Source organism: Podarcis pityusensis (genome assembly GCF_964106645.2).
Source record: "Podarcis pityusensis genome assembly, chromosome: 16".
Lineage (NCBI taxonomy): Eukaryota > Metazoa > Chordata > Lepidosauria > Squamata > Lacertidae > Podarcis > Podarcis pityusensis.
This window is the reverse complement of record NC_138041.1, coordinates 31,513,593-31,538,729: the sequence shown is the minus strand read 5'-3', so window position 1 is coordinate 31,538,729 and position 25,137 is coordinate 31,513,593. Positions and strand designations below refer to the sequence as shown.

The 25,137-nt window shown below is 45.2% G+C and overlaps 2 protein-coding genes and 1 long non-coding RNA gene across 11 annotated transcripts in view; 2 read left to right on the top strand and 1 right to left on the bottom strand.

Annotated features, from left to right (window-relative positions):
- Nucleotides 1-2,316: 2,316 nt before the first annotated feature.
- Nucleotides 2,317-15,181, top strand: LOC308465346 (uncharacterized protein). Of its 7 annotated transcripts, XM_080985235.1 has the most exons (10): nt 3,118-3,609; nt 3,787-4,228; nt 8,113-8,192; nt 8,307-8,338; nt 8,492-8,608; nt 8,778-8,857; nt 8,981-9,089; nt 9,183-9,266; nt 9,500-9,604; nt 9,918-10,035. In XM_080985235.1, the coding sequence occupies exons 2-10, from the start codon at nt 4,119-4,121 to the stop codon at nt 10,005-10,007; spliced, it is 807 nt and encodes a 268-aa protein (XP_080841361.1). In that variant the 5' UTR covers nt 3,118-3,609; nt 3,787-4,118; the 3' UTR covers nt 10,008-10,035. The 7 variants fall into 7 exon arrangements, with proteins under 7 accessions (XP_080841357.1, XP_080841360.1, XP_080841356.1 ...); XM_080985230.1 differs by adding an exon at nt 10,066-15,181 and having other exon boundaries at nt 3,110-3,609; nt 8,113-8,608; nt 9,918-9,969; XM_080985232.1 differs by having other exon boundaries at nt 3,112-3,609; nt 8,307-8,608; nt 9,918-10,038.
- LOC308465417 overlaps nt 3,664-25,137 on the bottom strand; it is a 144,715-nt gene continuing 123,241 nt past the window's right edge. The window contains exon 3 of the long non-coding RNA XR_013980413.1: nt 3,664-3,765. This is a non-coding gene — a long non-coding RNA (uncharacterized lncRNA). The remainder of the gene's footprint in view (nt 3,766-25,137) is intronic.
- Nucleotides 18,141-22,146, top strand: LOC308465635 (claudin-34-like). Of its 3 annotated transcripts, XM_080985667.1 has the most exons (3): nt 18,141-18,348; nt 18,662-18,754; nt 20,755-22,145. In XM_080985667.1, exon 3 carries the CDS (start codon nt 20,756-20,758, stop codon nt 21,866-21,868), a length of 1,113 nt encoding a protein of 370 aa, XP_080841793.1. In that variant the 5' UTR covers nt 18,141-18,348; nt 18,662-18,754; nt 20,755; the 3' UTR covers nt 21,869-22,145. The 3 variants fall into 3 exon arrangements, with proteins under 3 accessions (XP_080841793.1, XP_080841792.1, XP_080841794.1); XM_080985666.1 differs by lacking the exon at nt 18,141-18,348 and having other exon boundaries at nt 18,356-18,754; XM_080985668.1 differs by lacking the exons at nt 18,141-18,348; nt 18,662-18,754 and adding an exon at nt 19,982-20,366 and having other exon boundaries at nt 20,755-22,146.

Here is a 25,137-nt window from a genome sequence, read left to right as displayed (position 1 = left end):
TGAGGGCTCCATTCCTTTCTGGACCATTTTGCAATGAACACATGTCAGGGGTGGATGGGGCCAGAGGTGAAAGTGGGTAGGGCTAAGAATGTAAAAATAACATTTGTACAGTAGGCTACTTTCTACAAACACAGAGCCACTATTGTGTATAGGCCGTTCATGCAGGCAAGTATCTGTATCAGAGTTCAAGGACAGATTCCAGCCAGGCAAAAACACCCAAGGAGGGTCCCAAGTAAGGCTAATGAGGGATGTAAGAGCATATGACATGGGGAGAGTCCTAAGGCCCAGATGATGATGATAATGATGGTGACATTATTATTATTTATTAGATTTGCTAGTCACTTGTTACCCAAAGGTCTCAAAGTGACTTACAGTACTGTTACAAATAAATAGATTATGCCACAACAGATGAAAACTTGGAAGACTGCATTTGTCTCCCAGGCCAGAGATCCCCCAGCCCTCGTCTACACTGCCTGGCAATAGTTCTTTGGGTTTTAGACCCAGGAGGAGGAGGAGGAGGAGTAGTTTGGATTTGATATCCCGCTTTATCACTATCCGAAGGAGTCTCAAAGCGGCTAACATTCTCCTTTCCCTTCCTCCCCCACAATAAACACTCTGTGAGGTGAGTGGGGCTGAGAGACTTCAGAGAAGTGTAAACTGGCCCAAGATCACCCAGCAGCTGCATGTGGAGACTTAGGGCAGGGGTTCAGCTGCCTTCTAAAGGTTGCATAGTTACTGTACTTGATCTTCTTGGCTCCAGGATTGCACGACTCCATGCCCTCACAACGTTTCTCTGATCAAAACCGGGACATCATACCACACCCTCCAACATTTCTCCGATGGAAATAGGGGCTTCCGAAGGAAAGGCGGGACTATCCGGGATCAAATCAGAAACCAGATTGGCTTCTGTAAATCCAGGACTGTCCCTGGAAAGTAGAGACACTTGGAGGATCTGTACTCTCTCTCACACACCCCTGCAGTGTCAACCAACAACCCACAGCTGAGGGTCTTTCTTAAGATCAGCTGAATTTATTTTTATTTTAAACCAGAACATACACCTCAGTTTGTAGAGCATGAGACTCTTAATCCCAGGGTGGAAGCCGTGCCATGTTGGGCAAAAGGATTCTTGCATTTCAGAGGGTTGGACTAGATGACCCTTGTGGTCCTTTCCAACTTTACAAGAGCTGCTTAAAATGCTGTTAAGTTAGCCATTCCTGCAAAACTCTGGAATCCACAGCTAACGGTCAACAGACACTGGTGTCAGTAGTGGGATACGAACCATGCTTCCATTCAGAGACCAGAACAGAGGCAGAAGTATGAATGGCTTTCTGCTGTGAACGCCAGCAGGCAGACACAGCAATACAGAGTTTTGCTGCTTAGCAAGGGATTTGGGGAGGTTGCTACTGTTCTTCACTCTGTTCAGATTACACACTGAGTACTTGTCTCCTGTTTCCTGTGCAAGCAAGTCAGCCAGGCCATAGCATGAGTTCCTGCCAGCCATCTCATCCTAGGTCACCTCCTATGCAGCATCAGGCAGGTGAAGTCACTAACATCCATGGGGAAAAAATTACCTAAGGCGAATTCTGGGACTCCAGAATCCACAGATACCTGCACAGTCCAGCTCAGGTGTGGGGAACCTCTGGCCCTCCAGATGTTGCTGAACTCCTGCTTGCTGGAGTTGAGAGGAGTTGCAGTCTAGCAAGAGCTGGGGTGGCCAAAGGTTCCCCACACCTCACCAGAGGAAAAGGATTCTGCATATGCTCAGGAGCACATTTGCCCTGCAGTCTTTGAAATGCTACACCCCCCTTGGAGGTCAAGGATTTCTGTGCATGCTCCAGGACACTCAGCCAAGGTGCCAGAATTTTTGTCAGTTAGCTGCTGCACTCTTGAGACACTTCTGCTGAAATTGCTGATAAATTTGCACTGGCTTCCTTGCCCTTTGAGACTATCTGAGGTGGGGACTGGAACAGGCCTGCTGCCTCTTTGGGGACTTGTTAATTGATTTTAGCACTCCTTTGGAAAGAAGCAGGTATGTGCTCTTTGCGACTGGGCATATTTCCAAATGTGAATTCCGCAGAAAAACAACAGACTGTGAAGCATTCATGTGCCCATGGCTCTGGAATTCATGTGCTCCCATGTCAGAGAGGTTTTATGAGCGAATTTGATGGTTCCTTTCCCCACTTAGGCCGGACAGGTCCGCAACATGCCTGCCTTTACTGTTACGGCCCACCATTAAACTTGCATGCACCACGAAATGTGCCCCCCACATGGAAAGAGCAGGCTGCATTTACCCTTTTCTCTCCCAATTTGAGTTCCACCTGAAAATTATGTGGCAGAAGTTACAAATGCTTTCAAATCCATGCCCTGCTTAATCCACAGAGTGCAGAAGGGTAGTGATATGATTAAGCCCCCCGCAGCAAACGTAGAAAAAGAGAGCCACCAAGCACCTTAGAAACAAATGGATTTATCGTGGCAGAGCCAGTCGTAGGGCTAGAGAGTTTGGGATTAGAGCATTCTGCAGGCAGAACAGCAGGTGCCTCCGAGTTCTGACAGAGGAGCATCACCACTCAGGAAGGGCCAGGTGGGGCCAGGTCCCGGTGGGGGGGTTGCCACGGTGACAAGGACCCGCCCTCCTTTGTGACATCTCTTGCTTCTCCTTTAAAAGCCACTGACTTGCAGGCGGCCATTGTGGGTTAGTGAGGAGCTTAGAGGAGAGAGGTGGTGGTGGCAGTTGGTGTGGCAGTTGGTAGCGTGTTAGAGGAGGATTAGTGATTTGTTCTTTTTTGTTTTCTTATTTTGATTTTGATTTCATTTATTACTTTTATTTGATTTATTTGATTTGATTTATTTTGATTTTCTTTTATTCTTTTATTTTAACACTTTTATTTATTTTAATTTATTTTTTGTTCTTTGTTTTGTTTTGTTTTGTTTTTGTTTTTTTGTGCACACCTGTGCATAGTCTGTATAGTTAGGGTTTTTGTGGACGACATGGGCAGACTGTAAGTAGCACCCCTTTCTCTTCATCTCGGGGGGGGGGGGTGTGTGTGTCACAAACTGGGAGGTTTTTCTGGTGGACACCTGAGTATCAGGACCTCCACCTTACACCCATTCAGTAAAACAAAGAAAAATATATACATGTTCCTGTTTCCCAGCCAAGTTGAGTACCCCCTATTGTCCTGGCCAAGTCCCCAATCCATGTAGGTTGGATCTGTAGCCTTTTTAGCCTTGGGTGAGAAGAGCTTTGCGCCCGGGAAAGGGAAATGGGAGTCAACAGACACTCAAGGAATAGTTTCAGAGAAAAAGCTTTATTCTGCCATCCGGCTAGTAGAAAGAGCAAGTGTGATATAGTCACAAAACAAGCGCGAGTTCACAGCCATTTGCACAGAGTATATATTCCCCTTCCAGTTCCCTCCCCTTCTCCTCCTCCTCAAGAGTCCTGCCTCTGAGCATGAATAGAAAGCTCCTGTCTTGGGACTCTTTTGGACTCTTCCCAGGAAAGGGGGATGAGAAGCCATAGGGGGGTGGGTCGAGGAGCCTTGCGGTTCAGCGTGTTCAAGATGTTGCAACTAGAGTGAGATAAGACTCAGTTCTCAGGCTTGCTTGACAGCAGTGGCGTAGCGTGGGGGGTGCAGGGGGGGCTGGCCGCACCAGGCGCAACATCTGGGGGTTAGGGTTAGGGGGCGCAAATCCACGGGTTAGGGGGCGCAAATCCACGGGTTAGGGGGCGCAAATTACTTGCCTTGCCCCGGGTGCTGACAACCCACGCTACGCCACTGCTTGACAGAGTCTGTTCATTAGCTTTTTGAAGCTCTCTCGTACTGATAAAAGAGTAACATTTTGCCTTTCAACAGCATCTTGTGAGAAAACAGAGGAAAACTTTAGCTGTGGATTTTTTAGAGGAGAGAAAAGGAATTTTGGACAGTTTGAGGCCTGGTTGCGGGGGGGTGACTTCGGGCCTAGGTGGGGTCACCTGTCCTCACCTCCTTCAGATCCACTCTTGTCCTTGAGATGGCTACCTGTCTGGCACTCAGAGACCAGGAGGGCAGTGATGATCACCCCGGCAGAAGGGCTGCTGTGTACGTGGTCTCATGCTTCAGGGATGATGGCTGCCCCTAGCCATGTCCCAAGTGCCTCCTCTGGTCGCCATCTTCCTTCTCAGCAGAAAAGAGTGTTTTAAGGCAGATCAAAGAAAAGGTTTTGCCAAAGAACAATCGCTATGGATGAAGAGGTAAAAGAAGCAATGGGCAAATGGGCACAAGATATCGGCCATACTATATATTTAGAACAATGGGAGAAACTCTGTCGCGAGGATATTCGCTTTACCACCTGCTATACGATAAAGGAAAATTTGGTTAAAATGTTTTACAGGTGGTATTTAACACCAGTTAAACTCGCCAAAATTTATAAATTCAAATCCAGCCTTTGTTGGAAATGTAACAAAGAACCTGGAATGATAATTCATATGTGGTGGGGTTGCAAGGAAATAAAGAAGTTTTGGGGAATAATACATGAGGAACTTAAGAAAATGCTAAACAAACCCTTGATAAAAAAATCCCAAAGCTTATCTGTTCGGGTTGGTGGGCAAAGCGAATATCCTCACGACAGAGTTTCTACCATTGTTCTAAATATATAGTATGGCCGATATCTTGTGCCCGTTTGACCATTATTTCTTTTACCTCTTCATCAAATCATAGTCCAATAATAGTGTAAATTTTTGATAATAATTTCCTATTGTTTTGAAATATAATGGTGCTAAATAGCTATTGTTCTTTGGCAAAACCTTTTCTTTGATCTGCCTTAAAGACACTTTTTAATTGTATATATTGCCAATTATCCATCCCATATTGTTTTAATTCTTCATATGTTTTTAATTTTAACTTTCCTTGGTCTTCTTCCGGTATTTGTCTATATGTTGCTCAGTTCGGATTCATATTGTGTTTTTTAACTGCATGGGCTTCTAATGGAGAGATCCATAAAGGGATTTGTGGCTCTAATAGCTGTTTATTCCAAAACTTTAAAACTTTAAAGTTTATTCCAAACTTTAAACAATGAATTTCTGAGTATATGATTTTTGAAGCCATTATGTACCTTAACCTTCTCGTATGCTAGGTAGGCGTGCCATCCATACCTATTGTCAAAACTTTCTAGATTTAAAATACTAGTGTTTTCCAATGTAACCCATTCTTTTAGCCACACCAGACATTCTGCTTCATAATATAATTTTAGATTTCGTAATGCCAGTCCTCCTCTCTCCCTTTTATCTGTTAATAGTTTATACCTTATGCGTGGTTTTTTTGGTTTGCCATATGAATTTTGTTAGATCTTTTCTCCACTCATCAAAACAATTTTCTTTCATTATTATTAGCATTGTTTGGAACAAATATATCATTTTGGGTAAAACATTCATCTTAATTATAGATATTCTCCCCATTAATGTCAGCTTTAATCTACTCCAGGTTTCTAGATCTCTTCTAATTTCCTTCCAGGCTTTTTCATAATTGTTTCCAAATAGATTAATATTTTTCATCGTCAATTCTATACCAAAATATTTTGCTTTTGTAACAATTTTCAAACCCAATTTCTCCTGTAGTTCGCTCTTTTCTAATTCCTGTATGTTTTTTACCATAAGTTTTGTTTTTGACATATTTATCTTGAAGCCTGCTACTTTCCCAAACTCATTCATTATCCTCAATGCTTTCATTAGACTGGTTCCTGGCTCCTCAGGTGCTAATATAATATTGTACGCAAAAGCTCTAATTTTGAAAACATCCTTGCCTCATGTAATTCCCTTTATCTCTTTTTCTTTCTTTATTTCTAAAATTAGGATTTCCAAAGTTAGTATAAAAAGGAACGGTGAAAGTGGGCATCCTTGCCTGGTACCTTTCTCTATATTTAAAGGATCCGTCTTTTCACCATTTCTTATTAAACATCCCTGCTGGTTTTCATATATTGTGTTTATTGCTCTGCAGTAGTTTTCACCCAGTCCTACTGCTTCTGCTATTTCCTGAAGGAAAGATCTTGATAGGTTATCGAAAGCCTTCTCGGCATCTGTTAGCATAAACGCCGCTTTTTTGATGGGTCTCATTTCCAAATATTCAATTAGATCAATTACTATTCTCATATTTGCTTTTATATGCCTATTTGGGGGGAATCCTACTTGGTCTTGGTCTATTACATCCGATTTCAGCCTATTTGCTAATATCCCTGCGAACAATTTATAATCATTATTTAATAATGATATGGGCCTGTAATTGTTAACTAATTCTCTAGCTGTGCTTTGTTTGTGAATTAATACAATATTGGCTTCTTGCCACAACTTTGGTATTTTTCCTTCTTGCATGATCTCGTTAATTAATTTTTTAAAAGGCATTGTTATAGCATCTTCTAACCTTTGGTAGTGTATCGCGGATAGTCCATCTGCACCTGGAGCCTTCCCCAGTTTAAGATTGGAAATTGCTTGTTGTATCTCCATTGTTGTTACTGGTGCATTTAGCTGCTTCCGTTTGTTTTCACCTATTTTGGGGATTTGTTTTCCTTGAGGATATTTTATAATTTGTTGTCGAGTTTCTGCACCTTTTTTATATAGATTGGTGAAGTATTTTACAAAGCATTTATTTATTCCTTCTTCCGTCTCCACTGCTTTTCCTTCATATACTACTTTATTTGTCTTTCCCTGTCTTTTCTTTATCTGCCATGCAAGTAATTTACCTGGTCTGTTTCCAAATTCAAATGATTTTTGTTCATCCATTTTAAATTTCTTTCTATTTCATCATTTAAGAGTGTTGAGAGCTGTGTTTGTAATATTTTAATGGTTTGGTTTGCGATCTCGTTTTTTGTTGTTTTCGCTGATATTTTTTCTTGTTTGCCTATTTCGTCTTGTAAATGCTTGATTTTAGCCTCTCTTATTCTTTTTTGTATTATATTTTGTTTATACAACATGTTTTTAGATTGGCCTTGAGATATTCTTTAAACCTCTTTTGTTGGCCACCAGCATTACGCCTTCCATTTTTAAGTTTGGAATAGAGTCGTTGCTTTGGAAGACAATAATGAGGCATCCGCACCACATGACCAGTCCAACGAAGTTGGTGTTGAAGATCATTGCTTCAACACTGGTGATCTTTGCTTCTTCCAGGACACTGGTGTTAGTTCGCCTGCCTTCCCAAGTGGTGTGTCACATTTTTCGGAGACACCATTGATGGAATCTTTCAAGGAGTTGGAGATGGCGTTTATAAGTGGTCCATGTTTCACAAGTGTACAGTTGGGTTGGTAGTTCAAGAGCCTAGACTGAAACTTGAAAGACTAGTTTCAATGGACCAAGAATGCTTTTCATGGCTGGTTCTGACTTTCCCCTTTTCCCAGTGGGAATTCCTACTTGTAGAGCAGAGGCCACGGCTGGTCGGCAGCTGCAGTGCCTGTGTGCTTTGTTCTGTTGTTGTTGTGAGTGCTTTGTGCTGGAGGGCACTGTTTCATGGCGCTCATTGGTTGCTATTGGATATTTGGGTAGTCTGAGCTGATTGGTTGAGCGCCTTGTGAGCGAAAGGCTCAGCCTTCATTAGGGCAAATGTTCTACCCTTATTTATGGCAGCCTTTGGAATAGAAAAAGGAAAGGACTGTGTCAGGATGTTTTTTGTGGGGACATTTGCAGACATGAAGGTGTTGATCTGGGGTACAGTCAGAGTGGGGTATGGTGCCTGCTGGAGGGCGAAACCCCCCGCCACCCTTTCCAAAAATTCTGGTAACAATGCTTCATGAAATTTATACACTGCTTGACTGCATGAATGTGGGGGCCAGGCTCTCTGGGCCCTGACATGGCGGTAGCTCTTGAACCCAGAGCACTTGGGACCTCCTTTCTCTCTCTGCCAGCCCTTCATGCTTTGGGCTGCCTCTTTCAGGCTCTGATGATGCCCCTTCAGGTCACTGAACTGCAGAGAGATGGAAGGAATTGGTCAGAGTGGGCTGGCAAGGATCAATTAGGCTCCACATACGTATTTCTGTTCTGCCAATTCGGCAGTGGTTCACTGTATTCTCCAGACTCCCCTCCTCACCCCCAAACACCCCCCAAGAATTGGGGCTGCCAGCATCTGAGTCACTCTTTCCGCTCATCTCTTCTAGGATCAGGTGCTTAAGGCGCCTCTTCAGGCGCTGCCACAGGGTGGCCCCCCAGCCAGACACAGAGCAGCCCGTGGCGCCAGGTAAGCCAGTGGCCCTCCTTTTTTGGACAGAGGAGGGCAGGGATGGGCATGGGGGGCAACTGGTCCAAGGATGCAAAAGAGGACTCACCTCTTCCCCTGTCCTTCTGTTTGCAGTGCTGCTGCGGTTCAGCATCCCAGCCCCAGGGGTAAGTATTGGAGAAAACAAGAGCAGGGACTGGATCCCTCAGACCTGCCCCCCCCCCCGCTGCCCCTGGGCTCTTTGCCCCTCACTCTGCACTCTCAGATGCGGAGAAACCCTCCCCTCTCGAGGAACTGACAGCCTGACTTTTGCATTTCAGCTGCTAGAGGATGAACAGCTCTACATCCTGGGGGTCATCAACAGCTGCCAAGCAGCTGAGCTCAGGGGGCTCCGATCCCTGATGTGCTCCAAGGAGGAGACAGCCCATAAAATTCTGGTGAGTGATGGGGGGTGTGACGGACCCCCACAGGGAGGTGGGGGGAAGGGGCTGTGCATCTGTGGGGAGGAGGACCCTGCCGGCTTAGGCCATGGGGTTGCCATTCCCCTGCAAAGCCAAGCCTGGTGTTTGGGGTCAGAGCTGATTTTCCTCCTCTGTTCTCTTCCAGGACATCTTGGGGCCCTTGGAGCACTTCAGGGATCAGCCCCTGACCCTGGCCCTTGCCTTGGAGGCCCTCCTCCAGCTAAGGTGAGTGGGGTCTTTGGCATGGATGGGGTTGTGGGGGGGGGGGCAGAACTCCAGGGGGAAAGAGCAGGCGGGAGGGAGAAAGGGGCAAGGGAGACTCTAACCCTCTCCCTTTCATTTCTGCAGCACGATGAGGCCCAAATTCACCTCTGACATGATTAGTGCCATCCTGCACAGGATGTTGGAGGCCGTGCTGTGTGGGGCCAAGGAGGAGGAGGAGGAGGAGAAGAGAGAAGTATGTCCTTTGTTTTGACTTCCCTTCACAGGCTCTTTCTTCCTCTTCATCACACCCTTGCAGAATCCAACTCTCTTCTCTCTTTTCCCACAGGAACTGAAGAGGCACTACCGGCTTCTGCTGGGCAGTCTTCTTATGGAAGCACCCAGCCCTGGCACCCTCCTCCAACTTCTCAGTGTAAGTGTCCCTATGGCATCCGGGGTGATTTTAGGGTTGTCCCCCCCCCATCCCTTACCCAATGGACTGCCCCATTTCTGGGGCACAGAGCCTGTTTGCCCCCCAATTTGGTCCAAGACCAAAGCTGGCAACCCCTCATGGTCCAGAAGTGCCAGGGACTCCGTGGTGGGGGCAGTGGGGGCCGCTTTGGCCCAGATTGGCCCCTGACTCTGAAATGCTCTTTCCTCCTGCAGGACCTCAGAGGATACGCCCTGGGGGAAAGTGGGGAGGCCCAACAACTTGCGGCCAGCAGCATCTCTTTGCTGCTGGCCATTGCCAGGAAATATCCCAAACTCAGAGTAAGTACTTTGCCTTCTTCTATTCATTTCTTTGGTTACTTCCATCCCCCCCCCCCAAGATCACATCCCCAAGTGATCTTTAGCGCAGAATTTGCGGGGGGTGTCCCTGGGGGCCAGGATGAGGCCAGAGGCTTTTACTGCCCCCTTTCCTGCTGCTGCCCTTCCACCTCTGCCCAGGAGGCTGCAGGGCCCAGGGAGGTCCCCTGGAACAAGGGATTGGGCCCAAGACAGAGGGAGACCCGTCCTTCCTGATTTGGCGCTGCTTCTGTGATCTCTTGCTCCCATCTGACCCCGATTTTTCTTTCCTCTGCAGATGACAGTCGTTCGGCCGGAACTGGCCTGCTTCCGCCGGAAGCCAAAAGAAGGTAAGCCCCACACCTTGGAGACAGCGCCCTTTGACTAAAGGCCTGTGGGAAAATCTCATTTGCATTTGCATTCTCTTCTCATTCTCTTCCATCCAGATGACATCATCATCGAGGATATATAGCCGTAACTGTCTGCAGCGACGCTGGAGCGGCTAGGATCTGACTGAGGATCAGGAAAGCACTCAGCGCTGGCTACTGGAACAGTTTGAACTGCTAGAGGACCACAGTAGGTGACTCACAGAGCGGCTACACCAGTTGCAGAGCCAGGCAGGACCTGAGGGTCAACAGAGGCAGCAGCTAGAAGCCGGTGAGTGCCAGCCAGGACTGTCCAGTCGGACTCTAAAGAGAGAGTCAGGAGAGATTGCTGGAGACCCCACAGAAGGGGCTCAGCAAGCACCAGCAGAGATGGCAGATTTCCAGTCTTCCCAAGTTGTAAATATTGGGGGAGGCATCCCTTTTGAACTTCTCTCAGAAAGCAACTGGCTGAGTTGGTCAATAAAAATGCAGCAGTTGTTAAGGAGAGATGGACTATGGGACTGTGTTGAAACTGAGGTTTTGAGACGGGACTCTACTGAGAAAAGACGGCTGGATGAAAGGGCTCGTGCCCAAATTATGCTGTGTTTGAGCAACTCTCAGTTATTGCATGTAGCAAATGCCAGCACAGCATTTGAGTGCTGGAATTTATTAAGGGCAATGCATGTCAGAGAAACTGCTGGAACTATAATTTCTCTGACCAAAAGGCTGTTCAGGACTGTTATGAAAGAAGGTGAGAGTTTGGCAACTCATCTTCAAACACTGAAATCTCTGTTTCTTCAACTACAACAGAGAGGTAAGCGTTAAGATGAAACTGATCAAACCTACATTATCCTTTCAAGTTTGCCTGAAAGTTGGTTGCCTGTGATTAACAGCATGGAGAGTATGTGTCCCCGAGATCTGACCCTTGAGTATGTGGTTGGAAGATTGACCGAAGAAGCATAAAGAAGGTCAGACAGACAGGCTGAACTCCAAGAGCGGAGGAGTTACAGCTGAGGGGGCCAGCAGCAGAATCTGGCAATGGGGCAACGCCAAGTTTGGGACTTGGCCATGGCGGTGAGGAGATGCTATAAATGCAGCCAAGCCAGGCATCTCCAACGTCAATGCAGGGCAAGACCTCCAGGAGACGACATGGAGCAGAGACAGCAATCGACGCAGAAATGTAAGCAGAAGGGGTTCTCTTCAGGGAAGAAGAACACGCGTTCTGCTCATCTTGTGTCTGCATTTTCTCGAGAGGAGAGGAAGATACCTCGAGGAACATGGTTGCTGGACTCTGGTAGCAGCAGGATTATCTGCAACAGTCGGGAGGACTTTAAGACCCTGGGGAAGCCAGCTGATGGAAAAGACTCAATCTGTCTTGCTGATGGTCGTAGAAGCAAGATTGATGGCCAGGGAACATGTTTCCTGCAGTGCTTCAACACTACTCTACCAGAGACTCTGTTTGTCAGCAGTTTGGACTATTGCTTACTGTCTGTAAGCTGTTTGATTAATGCAGGGTATAGTGTTAAGTTCACGCAGGATGGTTGTCTGATAAAGAATGGAACTCAGGTATGTGGCCATGCAAAGTTGGAAAATGGGTTATATGTAATGCAGGACAAGCCTGTTAAAGCAGCCCAGGTGGTTCAGGATAATTTGCCAGTTCATAAGGGGTGTGTGCATGAACTGCACAGAAAGCTGGGTCACGCCAATTTCCATGTGCTTTCAGAGATGCAAAAGGTGTGCAAGAACCTAAAAGTAAATAGCTGTAACTGTTTCCTAGATTGCAATGTATGTAAAATGGCCAAATCTAAGAGGAAGCCTATGGCTTCTAAAAGTGACAGAGTATCTAAAGAGGTTTTAGAACTTGTCCATTGTGACGTGATAGGCCCTTTTCCACAGAAGACTGAAGGGGGCGCCAGATACGCTTTTCTGGTAACAGATGATAAATCACGTTTTAGTTGGTTGTTTTTGTTAAAGCAGAAATCGGAGTGTTTCCCCACATTCAGAGAATGGGTCGCCCAAGCTGAAAAGCTCTTCGCTCGCCCTGTTGTGCAGTTGCAAACAGATAGGGGTGGAGATTTTCTGAACAAACAATTTGGAGCATGGTTGCGACGTAAGGGGATCACTCACCGTTTGACTAACCCTTATAGCCCTGCTGAAAATGGTCTGTGTGAAAGACGTGGGGCTGTAATACAGTCAGTAAAGGATTGCCTGCTAGTGGATGCAGGATTGGGTAACAACCATAGGCTGTGGGGTGAGGCTTTCCTTACAACAAACTTTTTGATTAATAGAACCTGGTCTAGCTCTATAAAAGATATTCCTTATCTTGTGTTGTTTGGGAAAGAACCAGAGTGGACAATGCTCTATAACTGGGGTTCTTGGGCACATGTAAATATCCCCAAAGCTCAGCGCCAGAAAGGGGGGGCTAGAGCGCAGAGACTGCGGTTTGTGGGATATCAGCCCTATGGCAAAGGGTGGCGTTTCAATTTATGCCCAGAATGCGTGGTTCTGTCACGAAGCGCAGACTTTGCTGACCAGGACAGATGGGCTGCGATCCATGCCAACCCAGATTGCCTACTGCCTCTGCAAGTAAGAGAAGAGGCTTCTTCTCAGCCATTGGCAACACAGGAGCAGGATGAGGAGGAGGCACAGATTTCCCCAAAAGATGTGGCAATAGATAATACTTCTCTAGAGGAAGAGGAAGAAGAGCCAGAGATAAGGGGGGAAGAAGTAGTTGTGCCTAGGCACTCCCAGCGTTCAAACAAGGGTGTACCTCCTCAGCGTTTGACCCTAGGAGGATTGAGAATATGCAATGTGAGTTGTGTGGAACCACAAAGTTATAATGAAGTCTTAGACTTACCCCCTGGGGAACGTGCTTTGTGCGAACAACCTATGAAAGAAGAAATGGACTCTTTTAAACGTAACAAACTGAGGTCATAATGCCACCACCTGGTGGCAGAGTGGTGTCATGCAAGTGGGTTTGTAAAAGGAAAACCCCTGCATCTGGGGAACCACATTTTTGAGCCAGATTAGTAGCCAGAGGGTTCACTCAGATTAAAGTGGAGAGTTATGATGAAGTGTTTTCTCCAACTGTAAAGAGTGAAACTTTTCATTTAATGCTCTCTATTGCTGCTGCAAGACAATTAGCAGTGCACCATTTTGATGTTGATGCTGCATATCTGCATGCAAATTTAGACCATGAAGTGTTAATGAGACAACCCCCTGGGTTTAAAGAGGGGAATGGTACAGTCTGGTGTTTGAGAAAGGCTGTTTATGGTCTCAAACAAAGTGGAAGGTGTTGGAACCAGTGTTTAAATGAAGCCCTTGTAAAACTTGGTTTTAAAAGGAGTGTGGCTGATCCATGCCTGTACACCAAGGGGACAGGCAACAAATATCTAATGCTCTTAGTCTTTGTTGATGATTTGCTTGTAGCAGGGAGTTCCACAGATGAGATCCAGAAGCTCACAAGTCAACTGGAAAAGAAGTTTAAGCTTAAAGCCTTAGGGCCTGTAAGCAATTACTTGGGAGTAGAAGTAAGTCAGGAAGCTGATGGAAGCTTCCTATTGAGCCAGAAAGAGAAAATTCTTTGTTTGATAGAGCAGTTTGGCATGGAAAACTACAAGCCAGTTCAGACTCCCATGACACCAGATTTCCCAAAGACAGTGTGTGATGATGAATTTGATCAGCCTGAGTTGTATCACTCAAAAATAGGATCACTGCTGTATTTAAGCCAGTGGTCAAGGCTAGACATTGCATGTGCTACAAATGTTCTGAGCCAACATGTATCTAAACCCAGTACTGCCGATTGGTGTGCTTTGAAAAGGCTTATCGGATATCTAAAGGGGACATTAAATGTATGTTTGAAGATATCTAGTACATAAGATGAAAAACTAGAAGTATTTGTTGATGCGGACAGGGGAAGCTGTGTAGCTACTAGAAAATCTACAAGTGGAATGGTTATGATGTTTGCCAATTCCATAATTGGATGGAGGTCAAAGAAACAAGGATTTGTTGCGACCTCATCCTGTGAGGCAGAATATGGGAGCCTATCGCTAGCATGCAATGAAATCATGTGGTTTATACAGATACTAAAAGATCTAGATTGTAAAGTAGATTTGCCTATCCAAGTGTATGAAGATAGCCAATCGTGCATTGCATTAGCGGGCTCGGAAATAATGAAATCCGCATCAAAACATATTGCTATCCGTCATGCAAATGTTCGAGATTGTGTACAGAGTGGGGTAATCAAACTGGAGTATTGTCAATCACAGGATAATATTGCTGATTTGTTTACCAAGCCTTTGCCAGCAACATGTCATAATTAATTGATGACAAAACTGGGTTTATGTACAAAGTGTACTGTATGTATGTATGTATGTATGTATTTGACCTGTTGGGGTTTTTCACATTTAAGAAACAGAAGGGGTATCTCGGCTAAAATGGCCACTGTTTCTTTAATGCTTAAAAAAGCTGGGTCAGCATAAGTCAGTGGTCTGCACCGGGTTGTATATATAGAGTGAGAAATGTTAGTTTGGTGTTGGGTTGGTTGGTTAGTGAAAGCTGGTAGTGTTGAGGTGTGTACAGTTGGTCAGTCGCTTTTGCACAAAGACTTTTAAGAATAAAAGCAGAAAGCACTCTGCAAGGATATTCTTGTGGACTCTTTTATGCCGACAAGGGTCTGAGGAGACAAAGGAAGGTCAGAACCCTTTCCTTTTTTCTTTTTTTTTACAAACACTGACAGGGATCCCATCGGATGGCTTCAGGGGAAGACAAGGCTCCCGAGTAAACCCTACACAGATGCAGAGTGGAGTCCCTAAGATGGTTGGGTGGCATTTTGTAGGCCTCCTCCTGGCAACTCCAGCAGCCCAGCTGGTGCCTTATGCCTTGCTCTTTTTTCCTCTGGACCACCTCAGGGAGGCTGAGGGGGGTGGGCCTTTCTGTCTGGGCACAGGGTTGACACCTTTGCTTTTGCAAAAGACAGGACAGGGCAGAGGACAGAGGGAGATCCGAAAATTGCTAACATTATTTTGCCTCAAAAGATCTCACAGAATTTTAGGTTTTTCCGTTCCTTAGGATATATGATCTACTCCCTGTGTAACTCCACGTGTCAAGAAGAAAAAGAACTGGAAGAGAATGGAATAAAAATAAATATTTTTAATGGATTATGAATAAATGCACAATAAATTGTTACTGTCTTGAATTTCATTGTCTTATTGTCTTCCATTCATCTGGACACCTTTGTTGTTACAGCCTGAAATAGAATTAGCATTTTTTGCTACTGCATCACTCTCAGGTTTACTCATCTTAAGCTTGTGGTCCACTAAGATCCCTAGACCCTTTTCCCTACCAGCGAACCAGGTGTCCCTCATGTTATATTGGTGCAGCTGGTTCTTCCTGCCAAAGTGCAGAACCTTAGATTGGCTACAGGTCTTCTTTGCTCACCACCAGGGAGTGACCATGTCGCAGTCAGTGCTGTGGTAGCTCCATGTGGCAGTAAGAAGAAGAGGAGTTTGGATTTGATATCCCGCTTTATCACTACCCTAAGGAGTCTCAAAGTGGCTAACAATCTCTTTTCCCTTCCTCCCGCACAACAAACACTCTGTGAGGTGAGTGAGGCTGAGAGACTTCAAAGAAGTGTGACTAGCCCAAGGTCACCCAGCAGCTGCATGTGGAGGAGCGGAGATGCGAACCCACTTCACCAGATTACGAGACTACCGCTCTTAACCACTACACTACACTGGCTCCCAACACAGTTCAGTGCAATCACCTGGTGACAATCCAGTCCAGCTGGTGCCAGTGACCTGAGATCTAAGATGTCTCCAGGACACTGAGTGTTTTGCCTTGGTAGCGCATACCATGTTCGTGACATCTGCTGGGAGGGCGTTCCACAGGGCGGGCGCCACTACCAAGAAGGTGCTTGCAGGCTCCTGACATCCTGGTCTAGTTCCTCGCAGAACTTGTTCTTGATCTGTATATCAGAGTACACAGAGCGTAAGCACTCAATATGTTAACCGGAATGGAGGTAGTTGAGAGATGGAGAGAAGGCAAGCATTCTGAGCCCTCAGCTAGCAGTTCTATCAGAGACAGAAGGGAGTCCCATGCTGCAAATCTTATGCCGTGAATCTTCGGGATGCCCTCCTTGCCACAAAAGGTGTAGCTCTCTCTGAGGCTGCCATTCAAAGCAAGTCTTGTCTTCTGTTCTTTGTTTTAATATTTTTGTTTTTTTGTTCACAACTGTGCATATTCTGTATATATTTTGTATATTTTTATTTTTTACATAGGGGAGTAGTTAGGGTTAAGTGTAGGGTTAAGGGTGGATTACGAGTCCACCGCTCTTAACCACTACACCACACTGGCTCTCCTCACTCTTATATGGAGGTGCCAGAGACAACTTGGGACCTTTTTCATGCAAAGTATAAAAGCTACATCTCTCTCTGAGCAATTATATGAACTGGCACTAACAGTCCTCTCATCCTGAAGCAAAGTTCTTAACCTGAAGCACTATTTCTGGGTTAGCAGAGTCTGTAACCTGCTAATCATGCAGATTTCATTAGAAATTGAGAGGAAGGCCATGGCCTCTGCTATGTAAGTGACCCAAAGCATTCTAAATGAATGCTAATATATTCCTTTCTCTCCTACTTATATCCAGACCCCCTTTTCTTTTTGCAAAAATGACCAAGGCAATCTAAACATCTCTTAACCAGGGAGTAAGCCCCAAAAGGACTTCTGAGTAGATATGGTTAGGACTGCACTGTACAGTGGTACCTCAGGTTACATACGCTTCAGGTTACAGACTCTGCTAACCCAGAAATAGTGCTTCAGGTTAAGAACTTTGCTTCAGGATGAGAACAGAAATTGTGCTCCGGCGGTGTGGCAGCAGCAGGAGACCCCATTAGCTAAAGTGGTGCTTCAGGTTAAGAACAGTTTCAGGTTAAGAACGGACCTCCGGAACGAATTAAGTACTTAACCTGAGGTACCACTGTACTACATTTATTGAAGCATAAGCCCATTTCAATAGATGCATGACAATTTATTTGAGAGGCTTACGATGCTCTCTACTGGCCACATTTTGTAGCACAAGGGGCATGAATTTGAGAGTGCAGGAAAAGTTGGCTGTAAAACACAAGTCAGGGCTGGTTCTGCCATGAGGTGGATTGCCTCAAGCGGCAAATTAAAAGGCAACAAATTATTAGTTGTTAAGATGACAATTTCAGTACCCCATTTGGGGAGGCTGTGGAATTATTGTTTCAGAATCAAAAGGTCATGGGTCATCTTAAAACATAAATTCTAGCTCTTTCATATATTCCACCCATGGTATATACACATGGTATTTTCCACTTGACTCATTTGATGACTGCCAGTGAACATTGCCTGGTTTCTGTGGTGCAGTTTATTTAGTCCTTGTAACTGTTAATCAAGCACTTGGTTGCTCCATGCTGTAAAAAGGAGATGGGGGTGAATCAATTTAACAAAAACCAGCAACCAAAACTCAGCCTAAACAACAACACAAAAGGGAGCCAAGTCCAAGGTGCTGAAGACCAACTTATTTGAAAAACACTCCATTGTAACATAATGAGTTTCAAGTGCAATTGTTCTTCATCACAGGAAAGAATAAAGTGTTCTCTAATTTTCAATATATAAATTCAATAAATAATAATAAGAATTTTAAGGTCATATATATATATATATATATATATTCATAACTGTATATATAAACCACATGTCTGAAACCCCACAGAAGAGTTCCTGAACAAATTGACCTCAAATATTTCTCTGCAAGGTCAAAGTGCGAAACCTCCCCATTGTCTTGCCTCACAAATCCTGTCCTCACAAATCCTGTCTTAAGGGCACATTCAAGATATGAAGAGGGTGTGAGCCTGTGACCTGTAACCTAGATTCAGGAATTACCGTATTTTTTGCTCTATAAGACTCACTTTTTCCCTCCTAAAAAGTAATGTGTGTGCGTCTTATGGAGTGAATACAGGCTGCGCAGCTATCCCAGAAGCCAGAACAGCAAGAGGGATTGCTGCTTTCACTGCGCAGCGATCCCTCTTGCTGTTCTGGCTTCTGAGATTCAGAATATTTTTTTTCTTGTTTTCCTCCTCCAAAAACTAGGTGCGTCTTGTGGTCTGGTGCGTCATATATATATATATACTCTTATTTCTTTTATGACTGAAGTTTCCCAAGCAAAAGCATTAGCAATCAAAATAAGTGTTGCAAAATCTGAACTGTTACATAAAAACAAAACACCTTGAAGGAGCTCACTGCCTTTGCTTGTGAATTAACCTACATGCAGGGAGCGGCCTTCACGCCTCACAGTGGGGTGATGTTCCTCCAGCCTCATGAGGAGCCTCTTCAGTAGGGCTGGTGAGAGTGGGCATCGCCCTCCTAGGCCAGGTGGAAAAGGCTTTGTGGGGAGTGGCCTTCACACTCACAGCCAGGCAATTTTATTTCATACCACACCATATGGCAGCCATTTTTTGCCATCCAACATGGCAGCTATTTGTGTTTTGCTATTTTCTCATTGGGGCAAATCTCATGAGCGATATGTCCAAATGTGTTTTTACGCTTGGGGGGCTGCTGCGTCGCTTGTTCATGAACCTTTTCTTCCTTCCAAATGCCCTGAAGATTCATTGCACACCTTGAGTTGCATGAAACCTCCTCTCTCTTATTTGCTCAGTGAACCAGACGGGGAGAAGGAGGAATGAAGGAAAACAGAAATCCGGCCTGAGAACGGAGGTCCCTGTCAAGATAATGGCCAAGATCTCCTCAGGTGAGGATGAAAGGGGAGGCAGGGAAAAGCAAAGAGCCCCTGAAAACATCCCCACACTCGGGAAGAACTTGTCGGCCAAACCCCTGCATGGAAGTGTATCTGTATGAAGACGGTCAGCACTTTTCTGTTGGATGGGTGTCACTGAGCAGAGTTTTCAATGGAGATGGTGTATCCTGATTATGTGGGGGAAACAGAACGGGAGAGCATTTGGGTGTGGATGATGTCATGCAGATACAGAACTGGACTTGCGTATTTGACGGGGTGAGCTCCCGTTGCTCGGTCCCAGTTCCTACCAACCTAGCAGTTCCAAACCATGTCAAAGTGCAAGTAGATAAATAGGTACCGCTCCGGCCGGACAGGAAACGGCATTTCTGTGCGCTGCTCTGGTTTTGCCAGAAGCGGCTTAGTCATGCTGGCCACATGACCCGGAAAAACTGTCTGCGGACAAACGACAGCTCCCTCGGACAGTAAAGCCAGATGAGTGGCGCAACCCCAGAGTCGTTCGCGACTGGACTTAACTATCAGGGGTTCTTTACCTTTACCTTTTTAAAAGCACTGCACACTGCCATGCGATGTGAAAGTGCTTCATCTTATCAATGGTCACAACTCCTGAAATGAATGGATGGCTCCAATGATCCATTTGCTGCCTTCCTTCAAACATTAACATTTGTGTATGTTCTAAGATGTTTAAAATAGTCAAAAAAGATGACAGGTTTTAATTCCTCTGAATTTGATATCTACTTTAGATTTTTAAAAGCTGGCTCCCAAAGTTATTTCAGGTGAAATAGATGGATTTAGGCCCATTGCTTGGCCGAATGTTAATCACACACACTCACACTTCAGTGGAAACTGCATGCAGCTAAGCAGCTCACATTCGGAGTATCAACACAGAAAGGAACAGAAAGAAAGCAACACAAATATTTTGACGGAAGTGTCTTAGGAAAGCAATTTTAAATCATGGACACCTAGGTTCTGAAAATGGTATTGCCTGTATTGGTGTGAGTGATGGGGTCCCGTGGCACAAATTCCATGTTGTCCCAGTGCAAAGGAAAAGAGCTAAGATCTTCTCCCTTACTATAATGTCCAAACAAGATGGGATGGGGAAGAAGAATGATAGGTTTGTAAGGAGTCTTCAATAATTTTGCCAAGGAAATTATTATGGTTCAGGGCCTCATGCTATTAGATCCTTTATGAAATACATTCAGGCCCATCAAACAAATCTGTACTGAGATACACATACTGTATCACCATTTTTATTGCTGGAACTGCTCTGAATCTGACTTCAGGAAGAACGCGTTTTAACTGCACAGTGTCCTGGAATAGACACTCTGCTTTGGGAAAGAAGGGAACTGAGTTCCCTCCCATTTTCCACTTTCCTGATGTTCCAAATGACCAGTACCCTGGAGTTATGATTTGTGTTGTTGTCAGGATTCTAACTGGCCTGTAACTGACCTAAGAATTCTGCAGAGCAGTTGCTGCTGTGGCTGGCTGGCTGCTCAGGCGAACGTCAGCTCAGTGCCCAACAGCTCAGTCTTCTTGAGGCTCAGGAACACCTAGCAAATAGCTGCTCTGTTCCTGGCACGCTAGACTCTAGCTGAGGAAGGCCTTTCACGTAAGTTTATGGATTAAGCATTCCTCACTATTTCATCAGGTGTGTTTATGTTCAGTGGAAAAGGATAGCTGCAGTAGCAGATAGCAGAACAGCGAATCATGAGCAGCTTCCCATCCACAACAGGTTGCTGAGGTTCTGGCCATTTTCACAGGAACAATGCAAGAGTATATTAAATCAGTAGCAGTGTGCTGGAAGAAAGTATGAGTGTCAGCTTCTCTGGATCAGATGTCTATACCTAACCAGGGGGTGGGAGAGAGCAGGAACTCTTTCTTTTGCTGCTTCTTTCTGTGCATGGAAGGAAGAATGCAGGAGGGAGGGTGTCCTTCAATGACTAGACATGTTTGTTAGTCCCTCTCTCACTGCATGTTGTCTTCTCTTTTGTTTCCAGGATGTCTGCCAAGGTCTCCCCTGCTCCCCTCCTCTCCAAACCACCCCTGCGGGTGAAAGAAGGCTCCCTGGTGGTCAAATGGCTAAGTTTAGTTTCCGGCCTCCAGGTATCTGCATTCCTCATGGATATTTTGGCCTGGATGATGTGCATTGCCTCAACAGCCATTGTCAACTGGCGAGTGTGGCGTGTGGACAACATCAAGGGGATTGGCTCTGGAAACATCTGGATTGGAATCTGGCAGGTCTGTTTTTGGAAAGACCCTTCTAACGACGGCAACTCTTTTTGGCATTGTGAACATCTCAATGAGCAACATCCAACCCTCCCAAAGGAAATTTTTATTGCACAGGATTTAATGGCCTTAGCTTCCATTATGAATTCAGCGGCCCTAGGATTAATTTTGTTTGCCTTGTACAATGTGTTCAAGCCCAAAAAACATAAGGATTTTGTGTTAACCTTTTTTAGGCTTGCAGCTCTCCTGAACTTAGTTGCAGGGATACTCGTCCTGATTTCCGTGATATGGAACATGTCTGCTGTCTTACAAAATGGGGAAATTGTCTTCCCAGAAGCTTTTGAATTGCCTCAAATTCCCAGCGAGCAGCATATTGGACCTTCTATTTATCTAGGCTATATCGCTGCGGGTTTCCAGCTGCTGAGTGCAGCATTGGTTGGGATGGAGAGATGTTGCATCAGGACCACTGCAACAGATACATCTCAAATAGAAACTGTAGTGGTGATTACCCCAGGAAGTGCAGTGAAAAGCGAGAGTCTAACTATTTGTTCGAAGTGTGGTTCTCTGCTGGACCTGGTAATTCAAGAGAAATCCTCCGCAGTGGAGATGGAGGAAACCCATGCGGAAGATCTTGTCATTCCAGAGGAATCCTGCGTGGTTGAGATGGAGGAAAGCTGTGCAAGTGATCTTGTCATTCCAGAGGAATCCTGCGCAGTTGAGATGGAGGAAAGCTGTGCAAGTGATCTTGTCATTCCAGAGGAATCCTGCGTGGTTGAGATGGAGGAAAGCCATACACCCCAAAGGTCACCTGAAGGACCTCAAAGCCCACCTGATGTCCCCAAACATACGATTATATATGTGATTCCCTACAACAGGGAGTCATAAACTATCAGATTCAGATCCACGCAGATGCATGGATCTGTGTGGATCAGGATCTTATAGTTTTGTTTTGGGACTTCAGGTGGGCTTTGATGTCCTTCAGGTGAGGAGGCCTCTTTTTTATGACTAGTATTTATTTATTTATTTATTAAAGATTTTGTTGATTTACAAAAGTGTGCAATGTCTCTCTCTCATGTTTTCTTCCCCCATGTAACATTTTTACAAATCATTTTCATTTGTTGAGACATTAGGAAGCAAAGGGGAAAGAGGTGGAGGGGGGGAAAGATGGGTGGGGGTAGGGTCGGGTGGCGATTTTTCTATTTCGCTTCCTATATGTAGGGTTTGGTGTCAGGGTTGTTTGTTGCAGGTTCTTTGCTGTTCGCTTGTGTTCCTTTGGTGGTGAGAGAGGTTGGGGTTGGCCTAGGGTGTGGTTGGCCTAGGGTGTGGTTATTCATTTGTAGTTGGCTGTGGTGGTCTTTGTTTTCATGTGTGAGTGGGGTGGGTGGGTGTTTTGGATCAGCAACAAATCTACTTATTCCAGTACCTCCCTTAAAGCAGTAGTGGATCACCACCAAGAAGGCGCCACCACTGAGAAGGGCTCTGCCTGGTTCCCTGTAACTTGGCTGCTCCCAGAGCTGGGGGGGAGAATCATATTTTTTTTCTTGATTTCCCCCTCTGAAAACTAGGTTCGCCCTATGGTCAGGTGCGCCCTATAGAGCGAAAAATACGGTAGTTATCATAACAAAAGAGTGGCCAGGATGCCATTTTTAATCCAATCAGCTAACCTGCCAGACAGGAAGAAACAACACACCCAGATTTCTGCTCCTTCTCTGATGTATTAAGGGGGTGGTCTGGGCTACACTCCTCTGTGATGTATTCTGTGATGTATTTATGATGCTTCTGGGGGTGGTCTTGTTCTCCAGGGCGGGCAATTTCAAATGTCTATATAAGGGCTTGTGCGCCTGTGCTAAGGGGTCTCCTCCCCGCCCCCCTGTGTGTGAGGGGAGCACCCTGTTGCAGCAGCTTTAATAAAGATCAGGCTTACTAGCTGCCTTGCTTCTCAATGTTCTCTGGTTGGCCTCTGTTATTTTCTCCCACCGATAGAGAACCTAAAAAGAGGATTCTGTATGGGCTCTTGGGTACCCCATAAGGGGAAAAGAGCAGGTTTTTCCTTATAAGAAATAATAAACATGCTCATATCAAAACAAGATTCTGAAAATAAGACAATATTGCTCCTGGTGGTAAAAGGTAAATATAAAGGACCTTGGACGGTTAAGTCCAGTCGAATTCGACTATGGGGTGCAGCGCTCATCTTTGCTTTCAGGCAGAGGGAGCTGGCATTTGTTGACAATACAGTGGTACCTCGGGTTAAGAACTTAATTTGTTCCAGAGGTTTGTTCTTAACCTGAGGTACCACTTTAGTTAACGGAGCCTTCCGCTGCTGCTGTCACACCGCCGCCGCGCAATTTCTGCTCTCATCATGAAGCAAAGTTCTTAACCCAAGGTACTATTTCTGGGTTAGCGGAGTCTGTAACCTGGAGCGTCTGTACCTGAGTTACCACTGTATTGCCTTTGATGGACAGCAGCTACTCAAAATGGGTCAGGTACCACAACACATTTGCTAGAGTGTTTTTCAAAGAAAACCAATGTTCAGCACTTTGGGGTTCACCTTTCCTTTCTTTTTCTTTTTCTTTTCCATGTTGCCCAGCCAACATAAAGGAAAGTAGGAACATGTAAATCTAGTAAGTCTACAGGAGTTGTAAACTTTGAATTGAAGCAAAATGATTGTATTTGCTTTTGTTATGCCCAAACTTGTGAGTTGTTTTAGGCTTCCATTTGGGGTTAGTTTTGTTTTTGCCTCTGAAATGCATCTCTGGCTTGAAGCAATCTTCTAACTTGAAGAAAGGTCCTCTGGAAAACAGGAGTGGGGTTTGTAGCCTCCCCCTGCTCCTGGACACCACACTTCAACTATTTCCATTCCTACAGCAGGAAATATAAAATCAAAACTGCTTTTAAATCGTGAGTCATAGGAAAAGAGGAAGCTGCCTTATACTCAAGTCAGATTACTGGTTCATCTACCTCAGTGTTACGTAAACTGACTGGAAGCAGCTCTCCAGGATTTCAGAAACATAAAAATACAAAATGAGAACACAAAATACAATGATACCTCGGGTTAAGAACTTAAATTCATTCTGGAGATGTTCTTAACCTGAAACTGTTCTTAATCTGAGGTACCACTTTAGCTAATGGGGCCTGTAACCTGAAGTGTCTGTAACCTGAAGCATCTGTAACCTGAAGCATCTGTAACCCGAGGTACCACTGTACATAATTAAACAAGAACAAAACCAGTAATGCCCCCCTACTCTAATTGGGATCTTCTACATACTGTGGTAGCCTGGGGGGACCCCCTAAACTCTAGAAATTAATAAATGATAGGATTTTGATTATATGAGGTGTGAAGGGAGAAATATAAACTGCAGAGGAATTCCTGGGCAAAACAACCTGGCTAAGCTAGGGCCATTAAGGAACAGCACAGGGCCACTGAGAGACATTAGCAATGCAAGAGAACTATCCTTCTCCTCTGCCCTGAGGAGTGAACAGGGACTGGGTTTGGAAGGTTGCCAGGGTAACTGGGTGTGAGGTGTCAGGAAAATAAAGTTTTGAGCAGGGGTTTCTAGGAGTAAGAAGGTCTGGGATCCATCTTTAGGCAGGTTAGCTGAAGGCTGGCTGGGAGAGATGCCTTGGACTCTGGGGCTGCAATTCTGCGGTGTACAAGCCCCTCTTGAAATGACCATGCTGTAAGATCTGGACTCCCTCCATGCAGACTGAAGGTGTAAATAAGCGAATAAAACATATTTCTTAAAGCTACAACAGTCTCCGCTGTGTCTCAATTCTCCAAGGACCACAGAGCCTGGATGAGTGCCGCAAACCCACAGACTCTTGCCACTGCTGGCAGAGATAGGGAGAGGCACCCAACTTCTGTAACAATACAAAGCAGATGTGCTTTCAGTGAGCTACATGCTTCACTCCTTTTTCTTTGGGGGTGTCCTTCGCAGTTAAGCATTGATCTGAAGCAAACACATATGCAGAAATTTCTTAATCCCATTGCACATCTGCATACTCCTCACTCCACAAAGAATAATGGGAACTGTAGTTTACCCCTCATAGAGCTTCAATTCTCAGCACCCTCAATGAACCAGTACTCAAAACTGGAACATTTGCAGCTATCACAGTGGAAACAGAAAATGCAGACACTGGAAGTCTCTGAAAAACTA